At 40.7% G+C, this 20114-nt stretch overlaps 1 protein-coding gene across 1 annotated transcript in view; it reads left to right on the forward strand.

Moving 5' to 3' along the window:
* DNER (delta/notch like EGF repeat containing) overlaps positions 1-20114 on the forward strand; it is a 426443-nt gene that overhangs the window by 250174 nt on the left and 156155 nt on the right. The window contains exon 6 of the mRNA XM_008259280.3: positions 18947-19100. Coding sequence (XP_008257502.2) covers positions 18947-19100 — 154 coding nt within the window. The remainder of the gene's footprint in view (positions 1-18946; positions 19101-20114) is intronic.

Consider the following 20114-nt stretch of genomic DNA (forward strand, 5'->3'; position numbering starts at 1 on the left):
GCAGTGTTTATTTGCAGTTTCCCGGGCGCACCTTTTCATGTGTTGTTGGCCATTTGTATTTCATCCTTTGAAAAATGTCTGTCCATGTCCATTGTCCACTTCTTAACTGTATTGTTTGTTTTGTTGTTGCTGAGTTTCTTGAGCTCATTAAATATTATGGATATTAATCCTTTATCAGGTGCATAGTTTGCAAATATTTTCTCCAACTCTGTCAGTTTCCTCTTTATTTTTAATTTTTTAATTTTAATTTTAATTAGTTTTTAGCAGATTCAATGTGATTTATAGATACAATTCTAATAATAAAATGATATTCCCTCCCCTTCTCCTTCCTTCCCTTCCACTTTCCTTCCTTTTCTCCTTTTTTAGTTTTTGAGATAACATATTTAAAATTACATTACAGTAAAAAGGCTTAATACTTCACCAAGTAAGAAGTTAGTCAAGTAAGAAGCAAAAAGACCCTAGTTTAGTGGGAATATGGACAATGGCTATAAACAGTAATTGAATGGAAAATGACCATTTCACCAATGTACAGTAAATTTTTAAGTAATCACAGATCATTAAAACTGTAGTAGTGTAACATTCTTAACCACTGATTTGACGAAAGTATAAAGCAAAGTTTTACATAACTGTATTTGCAGCAATACTGATATAGACAGACATTTATTTCTGTGTTTTTAAGTTTTAGAGAGAACATGCAGCATTTGTCTTTCTAGGTCTGGCTCATTTCACTCAACATTATAGCCTCCAGTTGTGTCCACTTTGTTGCAAATGGTTGAATTTCATTTTTTATAGCGAATAATATTTCATTGGGTATATATATCACACTTCCTTTATCCAATAAACTGAAGAGGGACATCAAATTGTGAACAGTGCTGCTATAAACATGGTGGTGCAGTTCTCTTTGATACATTGTGTTCACGTCTTTTGGGTATATACCCAGTTGTGGGATTGCCGGATCATAGGGCAAGTCTTTTTCTAGTTTTTAAAGAAATCTCCACACTGCTTCCACAGTGGCTGCACTAATTTACATTCTCACCAACAGTGTCTAAGTGTCCCCTTTGTCCTTATCCTGCCAGCATTTGCTACTCTCTGTTTTGGATTTTAGCCATTCTCACAGGGGTAAGGTGATATCTCATTGTGGTTTGGATTTGCATTTCTCTGATGGCTAGTGATGTTGAGCATTCTTCATATATTTTTGGCCATTTGTATTTGTTCTTTTGAGAACTGTCTACTGAAGTCCTTTGCCTATTTCTCAACTGGATTGGTTGTTTTTTGTTGTTGTTGTTGTGGAGTTTTTTAAGTTGTTGATATATTCGGGATATTAATCCTTTGTCAGATAGGTGGCTTGCAACCATTTTTTCCCATGTCTCTTCATTTCCTTTGCTGTGTGAAAGTTTCTGAGGTTAGCATAGTCCAATCTGTTTAGTTTTGCTTTTGTTACCTGTGCTTTGGGGCTCTTGACAAGAAGTCATCCCCTACTCCTATGTCTTGGCATGTCTCCCCTACATTTTCCCCTAACAATTCATAGATTTCCTTCAGTTCGGGATCTAATTCTGGAGGAGTACTGTGTTCTTTTGGAGGCATCGTGCTACCTTGCTTCTTTATGTCTCCTGTTGTCCCTATCTTGACATCTGCTCATCTGGTGTACTTGCTCTTTCTTCTTTATGGAGTAGGTTTTATTGTGAAAGAGTTTATGATTTAGCTGGAATGCTGGTTATCACTTGGCTTGTTGCATTGGCTTTGGTTCTAGGTGATCACAGGACTGTAGTCTCTGAGTGACTCCTTTTATATTTTTCAATGTCAACTGTGTCTATGAGTGACAGAGTGGTCTAGTGTGCTCCAGGTCCTAGGTATAGAAGTATGGCTTTGAGATCAATAAGGGCTTCTTTGGGTGTGTATCTTTGGTCCACAGAGAGTTCAATGTCAGTCTGATGGTCGAATGTGTTACCTTGGGCCTTGTTCTTGGCTGCCCCTGGTCCCACTGGCAAGGCTGAGTAATGCTGGGGCTTATGGCTCTCGTACTGTGATACAGGTGGATACTTCCTCAGGTCCTGCCAAGAGAGTTCAATTAGTGCTGTGGCTAATAATACCAACAGCCCTGTTCCTAGGACTAGGGGATGTGAACTGAACCCTGTTCCAGCCCTACAGGGTGACTACAAGGAATTCAGTAGATTTTGCTCTGGAGGGTATGAGTTAAGAGAGGTGGAATGTAGCAGGTTCTTCCCTGTGCCCACTGGGTAGATTCTGGTGGACTGAGAAATTTAGAATGAATTAGAGCTCATGCTGGTGTTGCAGGCTATAGTGGGCCATTACCCAGATCTCTCAAGTGGGATTAGATTTTTTAATGGGCTGCTTCTGGTGTTAGCCCCCAGAAGCGAAGGTGAATCCCCTTGTCTCAAGTAGAGTGTGTCCACGTAGCTCTGGGGCTAATGCTCACAGACTCCACAGTTGCAGGGTGCAGGGGATCTGTCTTTGCCCCCAGGTTGCCCTGACCTGACCATGGTGCTCGTAGGAGCAGAACAGAGGTGCGCTGCTCTGTGGGAGTGGGGGAGGGAAGGATCAAGGCAGCTTCCTTGCTCCAAGTCCTGCAGCTGCTCACACCTGTCAGCTCTCCAGGCTGAAGTCAAAATCGGTGGGTCACTGTGCAATTCCCTCTCAGCTAAAACTACATGTGGCGTGGTGCCTGACAATCTCTTCCTGCCTTGGCGGGCTGAGATGGCAGCTCACAGCCAGAAGCAGGCTGTGCTGTATAACTGGCTGTGGCAGTGTCTCTGTCTTCTCTCCCTTTGTCCCATGGAGTCTTCATTGTTTTTCTTTCTTTCTTCTTCTTCTTTTTTTTTTTTTTTTTTTTTTTGACAGGCAGAGTTAGACAGTGTGAGAGAGAGACAGAGAGAAAGGCCTTCCTTCCATTGGTTCACCCCCTAAATGGCCGCTATGGCTGGCGTGCTGTGCCGATCCAAAGCCAGGAGCCAGGTGCTTCCTCCTGGTCTCCCATGCAGCTGCAGGGCCCAAACACCTGGGCCATCCTCCACTGCACTCCAGGGCCACAGCAGAGAGCTGGTCTGGAAGAGGGGCAACCGGGACAGAATCTGGTGCCCCGACTGGGACTAGAACCTGCGGTACCAGCGCCACAGGCAGAGGGTTAGCCTAGTGAGCCACGGTGCTGGCCCCATTGTTTTTCTTTTTTTGCTTCTTCACTGAAAATTGCTGTCACTCAGACCCCTGGAAATCTAGTCACTCCTGTGTTCTTTTCACATCCCAGAGCAGCTCAGGTTAATGTGGCTAGTCCCTATTCAGCCATCTGGGATCTGTATTCCTCTTCATTTTGTTGAGTGTTGCCTTTGCTACACAGAAGCTCCTTGGCTTGATGTAATCCCATTTGTCTGTTTTTGCTTTTTCTGCATGCGCTTCTGGGGTCTCATCCAAGAAATCTTTGTCTATGCCAACGTCTTTCAGTGTTTCCCCTGTGTTTTCCTCTAGTAATTTGATGGTGTCAGGCCTTTGATTTAGATCCTTGATTCATTGTGAGTTGATTTTTGTGCAGGGTCTCAGGTAGGAGAATTCTTTCATATTACTGTGTGTAGATCCAATTTTTCCAGCACCGTTTGTTGAAGATACTATCCTTTCTCCTGGGAATTATTTTAATTCATTTGTCTAAGATCAGTTGTGGATGTGTTGATTAATTTCTGGGGTTTCAATTCTGGTCTGTTGGTCCACATGTCTGTTTTTATGCCAGTACCAGGCTGTTTTGATTATAACTACCTTACAGCATGTCTTGAAATCTGGTATTGTTATGCCTCTGGCGTTGTTTTTTATTGTTTAAGATTGCTTTAGCTATTCGTGATCTCTTGTGTTTCCATATGAATTTTAACATCATTTTTTTCCTAGATCGGGGAAGAATGTCCTTGGTATTTGGATTGGGATTGCATTGAATGTGTAAATTGCTTTGGGTAGTGTGTATATTTTGCTGATATAAATTCTTTGAATCCACTACATGGAAGATTTTTCCAATTTTTAATATCTTTTTCTGTTTCTTCCCTTAATGCTTTGTAATTTTCATTGTAGAGAACTTTCACATTGTTGGTTAATATATTCCAAGGAATTTAAATTTTTTGTAGCTATTGTGAATGTGAATGGGACTGATCTTGCAAGTTCTTTCTCAGCCTTGGGATTGTTTATATATACAAATGCTATTGATTTTTTACAAGATTTATTTATTTATTTGGAAGGTAGAGTTACAGAGAGGCAGAGGCAGAGCCAGAGAGAGACAGACAGACAGACAGATCTACTATCCGCTGGTTCACTCCCCAGATGGCCGCAACGGCTGTAGGTGTGCTGATCTGAAGCCAGGAGCCAGGAGCTTCCTCAGGGTCTCCTACGTGCGTGCAGTGGTCCAAATCCTTGGGCCGTTTTCTACTGCTATCCCAGGCTGTAGCAGAGAGCTGCATCAGAATTAGAGCAGCTGGGACTCAAACCGGTGCCCTTATGGGATGCCGGCACTGCAGGTGGTGGCCTCACCTGCTATGCCACAGTGCCGGCCCCTGCTATTGATTTTTTTGACTATAATATGTCATGGTGAAGATCTTTTCTGGTAGTATTTATTCAGGGTTCTGTGGGATTCTTATACGTGGGTGTCTGTATTTCTTCAAATTAGAGAAATTTTGTGCTATTATTCCACTAAGTCTTCCATGCTAGTGCATTTTCCCATTCCTTTAGGAACTCCTAAATACGTATTTTTGGTTGATAGTATCCCATAATCCTGATCACTTCTTTCAGTTTTCCTAATTTTTCTTTTTTTTTTTTATCTGAGATATTTCCAAAGATTTGTCTTCTAGCTATGATATTCTTTTTTTCCGGCCTCACCAAGTCTGTTGTTAAGACTTTCCACTTTTTTATTTGACATACTGAATTCTCGATTTCTAATATTTCAGTTTGATTTTTCTTTAATATCTTTGCCTCCCTGAAGAATTTCTCATTCATGTCATGTACAGATTTCCTTAATTCAAGTAATTGGTTCTCTGTGTTTTTGAGCAATCTTACAGTATTTTTTTTTTTTCAAATCCTTTTCAGTCATGTAGTCAATCTCCTTGTCTTCACAGTGTACTATTGAAGTATTACTGTGTTTTTTGCAGGAGTCATACTGTCTTCCTTGTTCATATTTCTGTGTTTCTGTGCTTATTTTTATGCATCAGGGGAAACACTTTTTGGTATCTCCTTTGAAGGCCTTTATTTATTTAGTAAATATAAATTTCCAAAGTACAGTTTATGGATTACAATGGCTTCCCTCACCCATAATTTCCCTCCCACTCACACCCCTCCCATCTCCCGCTCCCTCTCCCTCTCCCATTCCATTCACATCAAGATTCATTTTCAATTATCTTTATGTACAGAAGATCGATTCAGTATATATTAAGTAAAGATTTCATCAGTTTGCACCCCCACAGAAACACGAAGTGTAAAATACTGTTTCAGTACTAGTTATAGCATTACTTCACATTGGACAACACATTAAGGACAGATACCACATGAGGAGTAAGTACACAATGACTCCTGTTGTTGACTTAACAATGTGACACTCTTGTTTATGGCGTCAGTAATCTCCCTAGGCTCTAGTCCTGAGTTGTCAAGGCTATGGAAGCCTTTTGAGTTCGCCGACTTCGATCTTATTCAGACAAGATCATAGTCAAAGTGGAAGTTCTCTCCTCCCTTCAGAGAAAGGTACCTCCTTCTTTGATGCCCCCTTCTTTCCAATGGGATCTCACTCGCAGAGATCTTTCATTTAGGTCTTCTTTTTTTTTTTTTTTTTTTTTTTCCAGAGTGTCTTGGCTTTCATGCCTAAAATACTCTCATGGGCTCTTCAGCCAGATCCACACGCCTTAAGGGCTGATTCTGAGGCCAGAGTACTATTTAGGACATCTGCCATTCTATGAGTCTGCTGTGTATCCTGCTTCCCATGATGGATCGTTCTCTCCATTTTTCATTCTATCAGTTAGTATTAGCAGACACTAGTCTTGTTTATGTGATCCCTTTGACTTTTAGACCTATCAGTGTGATCAATTGTGAACTGAAATTGATCACTTGGACTAGTGAGATGGCCTTGGTACATGCCACCTTGATGGGATTGTATTGGAATCCCCTGGCATGTTTCTAACTCCACCATTTGGGGCAAGTCCGATTGAGCATGTCCCAAATTGTACATCTCCTCCCTCTCTTATTCCACTCTTATATTTAACAGGGATCAGTTAAAATTTAAACACCTAAGAATAATTTTGTGTTAATTACAGAGTTCAACCAATAGTACTAGAACAAAACAAAAAAATCCTAAAATGGATAAAGTATTACATTGTACATCAACAGTCAGGACAAGAGCTGATCAAGTCACTGTTTCTCATAGTGTCCATTTCACTTCAACAGGTTTCCCCTTTGGTGCTGTTAGTTGTTGGCAATCAGGGAGAACATATGATATTTGTCCCTTTGGGACTGGCTTAATTCACTGAGCATAATGTTTTCCAGATTCCTCCATCTTGTTGCAAATGACCGGGTTTCGTTGTTTTTGACTGCTGTACAGTATTCTATAGAGTACATGTCCCATAATTTCTTTATCCAGTCTACTGTTGATGGGCATTTGGGTTGACTCCAGGTCTTAGCTATTGTGAATTGAGCTGCAATAAACATTAAGATGCAGACAGCTTTTGTGTTTGCCAATTTCATATCCTTTGGGTAAATTCCAAGGAGTGGGATGGCTGGGTTGTATGGTAGGGTTATATACAGGTTTCTGAGGAATCTCCAGACTGACTTCCATAGTGGCTTAACCAGCTTGCATTCCCACCAACAGTGGGTTAGTGTCCCTTTTTCCCCACATCCTCGCCAGCATCTGTTGTTGGTAGATTTCTGAATGTGAGCCATTCTAACCAGGGTGAGGTGAAACTTCATTGTGGTTTTGATTTATATTTCGCTGATTGCTAGTGATCTTGAACATTTTTTCATGTGTCTGTTGGCCATTTGGATTTTCTCTTTTAAAAATGTCTATTGGGCCGGTGTTGCGGCTCACTAGGCTAATCTTCTGCCTTGTGGCACCGGCACACCGGGTTCTAGACCCAGTTGGGGCGGCAGATTCTGTACCGGTTGCCCCTCTTCCAGGCCAGCTCTCTGCTGTGGCCAGGGAGTGCAGTGGAGGATGGCCCAAGTCCTTGGGCCCTGCACCCCATGGGAGACCAGGAGAAGTACCTGGCTCCTGCCATTGGATCAGCATGGTGCGCCGGCCACAGTGTGCCGGCCACGGCAGCCATTGGAGGGTGAACCAACAGCAAAAGGAAGACCTTTCTCTGTCTCTTTCTCTCACTGTCCACTCTGCCTGTCAAAAAATAAAAAAAATGTCTATTGAGGTCCTTGGCCCAAATCTTAAGTGAGTTGTTTGTTTTGATGTTGTGGAGTTTCTTGATTTCTTTGTAGATTCTGGTTATCAACCCTTTATCTGTTGCATAGTTTGCAAATATTTTTTCCCATTCTGTCAGTTGCCTCTTCACTCTCCTGACTGTTTCTTTTGCAGTACAGAAACTTCTCAATTTGATGCAATCCCAATAGTTAATTTTGGTTTTGACTGCCTGTGCCTCCAGGGTCTTTTCTAGGAAGTCTTTTCCGGTACCAATGTCTTGCAGGGTTTCTACAATACTCTCTAATAATTTGATGGTGTTGGGTCATAGATTTAAGTCTTTAATCCATGTTGAGTGAATTTTTGTGTAAGGTTAAAGGTAGGGGTCTTGCTTCATGATTCTGCACATGGAAATCTAGTTTTCCCAGCACCATTTATTGAATAGACTATCCTTACTGCAGGGATTGGGTTTAGATTCTTGATCAAGTTGGCTGTAGATGTTTGGATTAATTTCTGGTGTTTCTATTCTGTTCCATTGGTCTATCCATCTGTTTCTGTACCAGTACCATGCTGTTTTGATAACAACTGCCCTGTAGTATGTCCTGAAATCTGGTATTGTGATGCCTCCAGCTTTGTTTTTGTTATACAAGATTGCTTTAGCTATTCGAGGTCTCCTGTGACTCCATATGAATTTCAGCATCATTTTTTCCAGATCTGAGAAGAAGGTCTTCGGTATCTTGATAGCTATTGCATTGAATGTATAAATTGCTTTTGGGAGAATGGGCATTTTGATGATATTGATTCTTCCAATCCATGAGCATGGAAGATTTTCCATTTTTTGGTATCCTCTTCCATTTCTTTCTTTAAGGTTTTGTAATTCTCATCGTAGAGATCTTTAATGTCCTTGGTTAAGTTTATTCCAAGGTATTTGATTGTTTTTGTAGCTATTGTGAATGGGATTGATCTTAGAAGTTCTTCCTCATCCGTGGCATTGCCTGTGTATACAAAGGCTGTTGATTTTTGTGCATTGATTTTATATTCTGCTACTTTGCCAAACTCTTCTATGAGTTGCAATAGTCTCTTAGTAGAGTTCTTTGGATCCCCTAAATAGAGAATCATATTTGCAAAGAGGGATAATTTGACTTCTTCCTTCCCAATTGTATCCCTTTAATTTCTTTTTCTTGCCTAATAGCTCTGGCTAAAGCTTCGAGAACTATATTGAATAGCAGTGATGAGAGTGGGCATCCCTGTCTGGTACCAGATCACAGTGGAAATGCTTCCAGCTTTTCCCCATTCAATAGGATGTTGGCTGTGGGTTTTTCATAAATTGCTTTGATTGTATTGAGGAGTGTTCCTTCCATACCCAGTTTGCTTAGAGTTTTCATCATGAAAGGGTGTTGTATTTTATCAAATGCTTTCTCGGTGTCTATTGAGATAATCATATGGTTTCTCTTCTGCAGTCTGTTAATGTGGTGTATCACATTGATAGTTTTGTGCACATTAAACCATCCCTGCATACTAGGGATAAATCCCACTTGGTCTGGGTGGATGATCTTTCTGATGTGTTGTTGCATTCTATTGGCGAGAATTTTATTGAGGATTTTTGCATCTATGTTCATCAGGGATACTGGTCTGTAATTCTCTTTCAATGCTGCATCTTTTTCCGGCTTAGGAATTAAGGTGATGCTGGCTTCATAGAAAGAATTTGGGAGGATTCCCTCTTCTTCGATTGTTCTGAATAGTTTGAGAAGAATTGGAGTTAGTTCTTCTTTGAATGTCTGGTAGAATTCAGCAGTGACTCCGTCTGGTCCTGGGCTTTTCTTTGTTGGGAGGGCCTTTATTAGTGTTTCAATTTCTGTCTCAGTTATGGGTCTGTTTAGGCTTTCTATGTCTTCCTGGTTCAATTTAGGTAGGTTGCATGAGTCCAGGAATCTATCCATTTCTGATAGGTTTCCCTGTTTTCTGGCATACAAGTCCTTGTAGTAATTTCTGATGCTTCTTATTATTTCTGTGGTGTCTATTGTTACATTTCCTTTTTCATCTCTGATTTTATTGATTTGGGTCTTTTCTCTTCATTTTTTAGTTAGTTGGGCCAATGGGGTGTCAATTTTGTTTATTTTTTCAGAAAACCAGCTCCTCGTTTGGCTGATTTTTTGTAATTTTTTTTTTTATTCAATCCTATTTTTTTCTTCTCTGATTTTAATTATTTCTCTTCTCCTACTAGATTTGGGTCTGGTTTGCTGAAGATTTTCTAGATCTTTGAGATGCAGTGAAAGCTCATTTATTTGGTGCCTTTCCAATTTCTTGATGTAGGCACCTACTGATAAAAGCTTTCCTCTTAATACTGCTTTTACTGCATCCCATAAGTTTTGGTATGTTGTGCTGTTATCCTCATTTACTTCCAGAAAATTTTTGATTTCTCTTTTAATTTCTTCTATGACCCATTGTTCATTCAGGAGCATGTTAATCAATCTCCATGTGTTTGCGTATTCTCTAGTGAGTCCTGAGTTGCTAATTTCCAACTTCATTCCTTTATGGTCTGAGAAGCTGCATCATATGATTCTAATTCTTTTGAATTTGCTGAGACTTGTTTTATGGCCTAGTATGTGGTCAATCCTAGAGAAGGTTCCATGTACTTCTGAGAAGAATGTAAATGCTTTCTGTGTAGGATGAAAAGTTCTGTAGATATCTGTTAGATCCATTTGGGCTATAGTGTCATTTAAATCTACTGTCTCCTTGTTGAACTTCTGTCCTGTTGATCTGTCTATTTCTGAGAGTGGAGTATTGAAGTCCCCCAGTACTATTGTATTGGAGTCTAAGTCTCCCTTTAAGTCCCTTAACAAATCTTTTAAATAAACCGGTGCCCTGTAATTAGGTGCATATACATTGATAATCATTATATCTTCCTGTTGAATTGATCCCTTAATCATTATATAGTGCCCCTCTTTGTCTCTCTTAACAGTTTTTGTGTTAAAGTTTATGTTGTCCGATATTAAGATGGCTACGCCCACTCTTTTTTCATTTCTGTTGGCATGGTATATCTTTTTCCAACCTTTCACTTTCAGTCTGCATGCATCTTTGTTGGAAAGATGTGTTTCTTGTAAGCAGCAAATAGATGGGTTTTGTTCCTTAACCCAATCAACCAATCGGTGTCTTTTAACAGGACAGTTCAGGCCATTAACGTTCAATGTCACTACTGATAAGTAATGGCTTTGCCCTGCCATTTGCCTAAAGATATTTTCAAATATATGCTTTGAATTCCCTGTGATCTTTTGCTGTGAGGTTTCCTTCCTTTACCTTCTTTCATATTGATGACCGTGTTTCTGTTTTTTTGTGTGGAACACATCTTTAAGCATCTTTTGCAGGGCTGGATGAGTGGCGACAAATTCTTTCAATTTCTGTTTGCTAAAGATCTCTGTGAGTGAGATCCCAGTGGAAAGAACAGGTCTTCAAAGAGGGAGGTGCCTTTCTCTGAAGGGAGGAGAGAACCTCCACTTTGACTATGACCGTGTCTAAACAAGATAAGAGTTGGAGAACTCAAGGGGCTTCCATAGCCTTGGAAACTCATAACTGGTGCATAGGGAGATTACTGATGCCATAAACAGGAGTGTCAATTTGTAAAGTCAACAACAGGAGTCACTGTGCACTTCCTCCTCATGTAGGATCTCTGTCCTTAACGTGCTGTACACTGAGGCTTAATGCTATAACGAGTACTCAAACAGTATATTTCACTTTGTGTTTCTATGGGGGTGCAAACGATTGAAATCTTTACTTAATGTACACTAAACTGATCTTCTGTAAAAAAAAAAATTATCAATTCCCAACTTGACTCTCACTGGGATTAAACATGACAATAGGTCTGATCTGATTTCATCATCATTTAAAAAAAATCATCTATTATTTTTCACTTTATGTTTCTGTGTGGGAGCAAACTGTTGAAATCCTTACTTAATGTATACTAAGCTGATCTTCTGTATATTAAGATAATCGAAAATGAATCTTGATGTGAATGGAAGGGGAGAGGGAGTGGGAAAGGGGAGGGTTGTGGGTGGGAGGGACGGTATGGGGGGGGAAGCCATTGTAACACATGAGTCGTACTTTGGAAATTTATATTCATTAAATAAAAGATAAAAAAAAATAAAGTAAGTTTCTTGTAGAGAGCAAAAAAAAAAATTTCTGTTTGCTGTGAAAAGTCTTTATTTCACCTTCATTCACAAATGATAGCTTTGCAGGATATAATATTCTGGGCTGGCAGTTTTTCTCTCTTAGTACCTGGGCTATATCTCGCCATTCCCTCCTAGCTTGTAGGGTTTCTGATGAGAAGTCAGCTGTGAGTCTGATTGGAGATCCTCTGAGAGTAATCTGACGTTTCTCTCTTGCACATTTTAGGATCTTTTCTTTATGTTTCACTGTGGAGAGTTTAATTACAACGTGTCGTGGTGAGGATCTCTTTTGGTTGTGTTTACTAGGGGTTCTATGAGCTTGCTGTACTAGGATTTCTCTATCCTTCTCCAAACCTGGAAAGTTCTCTGCTAGTATCTCCCTAAAAAGGCCTTCTAATCCTTTCTCCCTCTCCATGCCTTCAGGAACTCCTAGAACTCAAATGTTCGTTTTTTAATAGTATCCTGAAGATTCCCGACAATATGTTTTAGATTTCTAATTTCCTCTTCTTTTCTTTGGTCTGACTGTATCCTTTCCTGTTCTCTGTCTTCTAAGTCCCATATTCTCTCTTCTGTTTCACTGACTCTGTTTTTAAGGCTCTCTAATGTGTTTGTCATTTGATCTATTGAGTTTTTCATTTCATTTTGATTTCTCTTCACTATCATAATTTCCTGTTCTACTAGTTCCTGCGTTTCATTTTGATTCCTCCTTAGGATTTCATTTTCTTGAAGGAGATTTTCTATCCTGTCCAGTAAGGAATTTCGTACCTCACGCATTTGTTTTTGAAAACTTCTAATTGTTCTTATCATAAATTTTTTGAAATCCGTATCTTGCATTTCTTCCATCTCATCATTTTCATAATCTTGGCTTGGGGTGTCTTGTTCATTTGGGGGTGTCATAATGTCGTCCTTGTTCTTGTTTCCTTGGTTTTTGTGTTTGTTTCTTGGCATTATGGAGATATCTTTGGATTCTCTTTCCTCGCCATGGTGTTTTTTCTTGTTTTACTATGACTGTATTAGTGGACTGTCTGCTTTTGATGGAGCCTTAGAGGCTTGAGATGGGTGTGCCCTGAGAGCTCTGTTTGGTTCCTCAGGGTTAAGGGTGTGCCAAAGGTGGCTCACTCAGGTTAGGCGTGGTAAATCTCTCTTTTCTTTTCTTTTCTTTTCTTTTCTTTTCTTTTCTTTTCTTTTCTTTTCTTTTCTTTTCTTTTCTTTTCTTTTCTTTTCTTTTCTTTTCTTTTCTTTTCTTTTCTTTTCTTTTCTTTTCTTTCTTTCTTTCTTTCTTTCTTTCTTTCTTTCTTTCTTTCTTTCTTTCTTTCTTTCTTTCTTTCTGAAGGGAAGTAATTCTGCACAGCTGAACGGAATTGGAGGTAGTTAGCAGGCAAATGATATACCCACAGGAGCCAGAGATCTGAAGCTCTTTCCCAAGGACCACACAGGGAATCTGTTCTGCCCTCAGTGTGGGCTCAAATTCTCCTGTAGTCTCCCACTGGGTTGCCAAGTTACCGAATTGTAGCGTCTCTGGAGAGTACTCATGTGAATTCTGTGAGTTCTCTCCCCGACGGTCTTTTTTCACAGTCTCGGTTCATTAGTACCACACATTCACTATGTCCTAATCTCCTGTTATTTCACCCCCCCAGAGTCAGGTTTTTCTGCTTGGCTGAGGGCTGGTGCAGACCTGAGGTCGCCCTGCTTATGACATATGTCCAAAATGGCACCTGCTCTTTAAGTTGCTCGCCTTTGAGAGGTGAGCGGAGAGAAACTCATGTCCGTATCGGTCAGTTTTTTTTTTCCCCTCTCTCTTCTAGTTAGCCTGGTGAACTTTTCCCCATGGGGTTTCAAGCCTTGTTCCTCTAGTCTCCTCTTTCCGCTTGCCTGCCAGTGTCTTGGGCTATTGAGGTTCGGCTCACCTCACATTCCAGCGAGGTGTTGATTCTGCTGCTGGTGTCCCGAACTGTGGGCTCCCACGCTCTCCACGCAGGTCCACTGTGAATCACTAGTTCCGGAAGAGTTTCCTCTGCTGTTTCTTCCCCTACTCTTCATTGAATCTGCAGTATCTCCACTTCTATTAAACTGTTTCTTCCTGGACTATCAGTGTGCTCCCTTCCTATTCCGCCATCTTGCCGCTCTCCTAGATATTTCTTGAATGCGGTAGGTATGTCCTACCCTGAAGTCTCTGCATGGCCTGTTCCTTCACCAGGAATATCTTCCCCAGATACCCCCATCAGGTCTTTGCCCAATTCTCACCTTCTCCCTATGCCCTGCTTAAAATTATGCCCTCCAAAACCCAGTGCCACATCACTTCTATTCCCCTTCTCTGCTTTTCCCCATGGGTTCCTCACCTAACTCACTACACTGTTTACTATTTACTTGTTCATTTTGTTTGTCATCATTCACCCCCACTAAAATATAATGAGAGAGAGAGAGAGAGTCTTGTTAATCTTTTAAAAAGATATATTTTATTTATTTGGAAGACAGAGTTACAGGAAGAGGTAGAGACAGAAGAGAGAAAGAAGTTTTCCATCTACTGGTTCACTGCCCAGGTGGCCGCAGTGGCCATAGCTGAGCCAATCTGAAGGCAGGAGCCAGGAGCTTCTTCAGAGTCTCCTATGTGGGTGCAGGGGTCCAAGGACTTGGGCCGTCCTCCACTGCTTTCCCAGGCCCATTAGCAGGGACTTGAACCAGCACCCATTTGGGATGCCAGTGTGGCAGGCCAGGGCTTTAACCCAGTAAGCCACAGTGCTGGCCCTGTGTCTTGTTCATTTTTAAGACACCAGCTCCTAGAAAATTTCCTGGAATGTAATAAATGCTCAGTGAATATTTGTTGAATTAGTGAAAACTTAAATGCGTGTATGACTGAAAAATTTTTAACCTCGAAGTTTTCAAAGTAAGCTCCCTCCTACTGTCTGAGAAAGTTTCATTAATGTACTAATGGAATATTTGACTTCAAACTGATGAGGAAAATTAAGATTCTGTATTGGTTTTAAAATTAATCTCTGAAGATCACTTTCTCATTTTACCTGAAGCATACTTTTACATATACCTATATGATAATTTTACAAGGAAGTATCTCTCTGTGAATTGGATAAGCTAATTTTAAAGGTGTCTAGTTTTCCCTTATGCTGCTGGCATTACTTGACCTAGATTGCTGATATAATGGGCAGTGGATTAAATTTCTCCAAGTTAGTGTAATAGTTTACAACTTTCAGTGGCCAAACACAGTTTTCTTGAAAAATGCAACAAATATAGTTTCCTATAACAAGCTTTCATGATCTCTTATAAGTCAACAGTCTTGAAACTGTCAAAACACCTTTTAATAGCTTAGGAAAACTCTTGGTTCTAGGAACAGAGCTAGGAAGAAATCTGACTTCATGGATGACATGATAAAGTATACACAAGACTTAACCAAAATTATATGGTCATGGATATATAAACATTTGGTAATGTCCTTCCTCATTCATCAAAGTTTAAGAATCAACTCAGTGTTTTGCTTTGCCAAAAGCAATTGTTGTGGCATTTCTTCATTTCTTTCAAGGTTCTTGCTTAAAATAAAGCAAGATAAAATATGTAGCTTCTGTTTTAGCTTTAAATTCACTCAACGTTAACTCGAAGATATCGATTTGGAGATTTGAATAATTTATTTTCAGAAGCAACATATTTTCCATGAAACTCACTAGATGAATTATATACAAAATGTGTCCCTCAAGTAGCTAAGGAAATTTATCTGCAATACAGAATGCCTGGCTACAAACCAAGTAAATTTTAGAGGACAGCTGCAAAGACCAGTGATACACAGTAGTTTATCATGGCGACCTGGAGATCCACTTTGGAATTCTATGGATTGGGTGTGCACAGCATTCACATTTCATAGGCAGTCACAAGTCTTTGGCTGCACAAGGGTCTCCAGGCACAATGTTTGCAAATACCAGATGTATTCTCTGTTGTACATTTAAACAAAGACAAGATTTTCCTTAGAAGATAGTTTTAGGAAAAGGAGTTTCCTATTTAACCTCCACTTTGACTATGACCGTGTCTAAACAAGATAAGAGTTGGAGAACTCAAGGGGCTTCCATAGCCTTGGAAACTCATAACTGGTGCATAGGGAGATTACTGATGCCATAAACAGGAGTGTCAATTTGTAAAGTCAACAACAGGAGTCACTGTGCACTTCCTCCTCATGTAGGATCTCTGTCCTTAACGTGCTGTACACTGAGGCTTAATGCTATAACGAGTACTCAAACAGTATATTTTACTTTGTGTTTCTATGGGGGTGCAAACGATTGAAATCTTTACTTAATGTACACTAAACTGATCTTCTGTAAAAAAAAAAAAATTATCAATTCCCAACTTGACTCTCACTGGGATTAAACATGACAATAGGTCTGATCTGATTTCATCATCATTTTAAAAAAATCATCTATTATTTTTCACTTTATGTTTCTGTGTGGGAGCAAACTGTTGAAATACTTACTTAATGTATACTAAGCTGATCTTCTGTATATTAAGATCATCGAAAATGAATCTTGATGTGAATGGAAGGGGAGAGGGAGTGGGAAAGGGGAGGGTTGTGGGTGGGAGGGACGGTATGGGGGGGAAGCCATTGTAACACATGAGTCGTACTTTGGAAATTTATATTCATTAAATAAAAGATAAAAAAAAATAAAAGGGAACCTTTCTAACAACCCTGGATCTCATACAACAGTAAGAAAGTTTTTACATCGTGGAAAACCAGATCTGTGATCAGCCCATTGCTGGAATGCAGAGGTGTTTCCATTTATCACAGAGAACTTGGAGAACGAGAAAAACTCAGGGCAGAAAATGTAGCTGCAACTGAAGCTGAGCTGGGGAAGAGGAGGGGATGTTATCATTAAGAAGAAAGATGGTTTTCCAAATTGTTCAGGTTTCTAAGCTACAGCTGAAGAATGCATTCTTCAACTAAAGGATACTTAGTTATGAAGATCATAATCACTTGTCATATTTCCTTTTAAAAAAGCCATACTCTGTAACGAAAAGAACACACCTGTCTGAAGGCTGGGAGTTCGGGCAAGCTAAATGTTGTATGTCATTGTCTGGCCCCTTGATTGATTACCTGAGGTCAGGAACCTTCCTCACTTCAGTCACTCATTACCAGGAGCAAGTTTTTTTTTTTTTTCTTCTGACAGGCAGAGTGGATAGTGAGAGAGAGAGACAGAGAGAAAGGTCTTCCTTTTGCCGTTGGTTCATCCTCCAATGGCTGCCACAGCTGGCGCGCTGCGGCTGGCGCACCACGCTGATCCGAAGCCAGGAGCCAGGTGCTTCTCCTGGTCTCCCATGGGGTGCAGGGCCCAAGTACTTGGGCCATCCTCCACTGCCTTCCTGGGCCACAGCAGAGAGCTGGCCTGGAAGAGGGGCAACCGGGACAGAATCCGGCGCCCCGACCGGGACTAGAACCTGGTGTGCCGGTGGCGCTAGGTGGAGGATTAGCCAATTGAGCCGGGGCACTGGCCAAGAGCAAGTTCTTATGGTGTGAGATGAATTCTCAGGGCAAGAGAACATTTTTCCTTAGAAATGGAGTCTGTTGGGAGGAGAGGGGAGGGGGAGGTTAAATGGAAGGTGCTAGAAGTATTGCTACAAATAGAATCCAGCTCATATTAAAACCATCATGTATAGTGACCTAAGTGAGCGTTCCTTCTAGGAACATAAGGTTGAGTCAGTACTTGGAAATCTAGACATTCAATTCATGTAATGATCAGTCAGTTTGTCATGGATGGAACCGACAGATAATTTCTATGGAAGCTAAAATGGCATTTGATAAAATTCAGCAATTATTCTATATTCTACTTGGTGGTTAATTTTATAAACAACCAACTGAGGTCAGACTCAGTCTGGGAGATCCACCGATGACACCTTGAGAACTGGAGAGGTGATGGTGACATTATCATTATTTGCAATTGATATAGGCTCAATTTTTTCCTTTTTGGCTTTGTGTTTCCTGGAAAAGCTGAGAATCAACTGAAACCTCTAACCCCTAATGAAAGCTCAGTGTGACAACTGTACCAAGAACCTAAAGTTCTGGAATAATCCTTGGAAGAATAATGGGTTTTGCAAGAATAGGATGAGGAAAATATCTCATTATCAATATTTACATAAAAATCAAAATATGCATTAGTAAATTGGTCAGTACATACACCAGAACCATAAAGCTGGATAGAGACAAGCACATATTACAGAGAAGACTGGGTGAAAACTTCCTCTTTAGGTAGGTGCAGGGTTGTGCTGATGGAGGTACTGGGTGGCAACCTGAGCTGATGATACCTGGAGAGGAGGGTGGAGCCTCTGTCTAAGATGAAGGGCCAGGATGGTGGGATGGATGAGGGGCTGCACAGTAGAAATTGAATGCCTGTCCAAATGTGCAGACACACCTGCCTGTCTCTAAGTACAGGGTTGGGACTGCCGTTGCACTACAGTGGGTTAAGTCACCACTTGTGACACTGGCATCCCACACTGGAAAACCAGTTCAAGCCCTAGCTGTTCTGCTTCTGATCCAGATCTCTGCTAATGTGCTCGAGAAAGCCATGATGTGAGGGGTTTGGGAAGGGGGTTTGGAAAGGTTTTCTCAGTTTTGTTTAGACTTTGTTTTAAGGAATGAGGTTTATTATACCTTGTGCTTTGCCTCCCCTCCTGTCCTCTTCATGGGAATGTCCTATTGTGATTTACACTGTTTGAAACGGGCTTTGGAGCCAGATTGTTTTTTTCCAGACATGCCATTACCACGAGCAGGCATAAAGAGGGGAGCAGGAAGGTTTGGTCCTATTTGGATTGTTTATAACCCTCTCAGAAATGAAACTTCAAATCCCGTTCAGTTCTTTGTTATGGTCTCTTACCAAGGTAATGTTAATATAATAAACCAGAGAATGGTTGCTTGGATGATGCTGTTCTTATTTTCCCTTTCTCTCAGGTAGTCTGCATAAGGCTGTTTGAGAGTGACTTAGTGAATTCTGTGCTCTGAGTGGGACATTTGGTGACATTTCTGTTGCATACGCTGTCTATGCTGATGGGTTTTCGTTAGTTAGAGTGACATTTAAATTAATGGTGGTAGTGCAGTTTATCTGTCTAGCAAAATTACCATTTCTATCTCAGGTCAGTGAAATTTCATTTTTAGCTTAAAAATGAGTTGTTCTCCCTATTTTAAGATGATTAAAAATGTTTGGGAAAAAAGAATATGAATATAAAGATATGTGTATGAGATTAAACCAGAGAAACACATGCTATTTCTCATGAATCTATTATCTTAACCTGATGATGCCCTGACTGGTAGGGTTTAATGTCTCAGTGTTGGTGTCATTATAGGCACTGGAGGTCCTTTGTTACTTTGAGCTCACAGCCAAGCATGATTTAGAGAACCTAGGTAACATACGCTGCTTTTGTATCTTAGGCTACGTTTTCCTGCACCTGCGAGGACCAGTACGTGGGCACTTTCTGTGAAGAGTTTGATGCTTGCCAGAGGAAACCCTGCCAGAACAATGGGAGCTGCATTGATGCCACTGAGAAGCAAGATGGGAGCAATTTCACATGCGTCTGCCTCGCCGGTATGGGTTGCATCCTCAATAGTTATTGTGTCGTCTCTCTGTAGAATACACACTAATTAAGGACCATTAAACAGCACGCTGTTCAGCTGTTGGACAAGGTGACTTCAAGATCTCATTTGATTCCAACGCTCTGTACTTTATATAATCAGAGAATGGGAGGAGGAAGTTCACACGGGGATAAACATCACGTCCCTTGGCTTGCTTTCGGATGTTAGAATCCTTCTGCTTTCACATTTTACCCGTTTCGTTCTAGGAAAATGATACTCTTGGTCAAGTAGAGGCCTGAGTGTTTCAAAAATGATCCCTCAAGTATTTACCGAGCGTGGGCTGGCAATGTGCTGGGTGTTCATGTTAAGTGACATATGGAAAATCTGGGAGAAACTATGCGAGCTGTTGTAGAAAAGCACCTAATCCTCCCATTTATGTTAATTTCCTTTTGTTGATGTAAGTTCAACTAGCCCAAGTTCCGGGAGCACTGTTCTCCACAGTGAGGCACGTCTTTAGCATTCCTTTGTCAGTATGGGGTATTGTTGGATGTTACGTTGTGCTTTGTACTCTTTGCTGTACATGGAGTGAGTGGTAGGAGACTACAGTGGTCAGTGTGTCCACACACATCCATGGCACCCACCCAGCTGGACTTATTGCTTAGCTCACTTAGTTTCAAACCTCTTTGGAGCAGCAAGGGCTTCTCCAGCGAATGTTCTGATATGACTGGATGCAGCTTAATAAGCAAACATGAAGTTACTTTTTTGTTTTGATCAAATAATGTGCAAAATTGGCATCGTGTTTCTTCTTTCTCATCCTGATGCCAGTGTCTGCCACTGGGTGGGGATTCAGGGTGAGGCAGGATCTGGGGATGGAGAGAGAGTTGGGATGAAGTAGGACTTTGGGGTGATGGAGTACTCATTGTAAGAAGCAAGACCTAACAATGTAGGGGTTTACACACTGAAAATTGGGAGTGTGTCACTCACCTGTCCTCACCCACACCTATTCAACTCATAGAACAGCTCAAGA

The sequence above is a fragment of the Oryctolagus cuniculus genome, chromosome 3 (genome assembly GCF_964237555.1).
Source record: "Oryctolagus cuniculus chromosome 3, mOryCun1.1, whole genome shotgun sequence".
NCBI lineage: Eukaryota > Metazoa > Chordata > Mammalia > Lagomorpha > Leporidae > Oryctolagus > Oryctolagus cuniculus.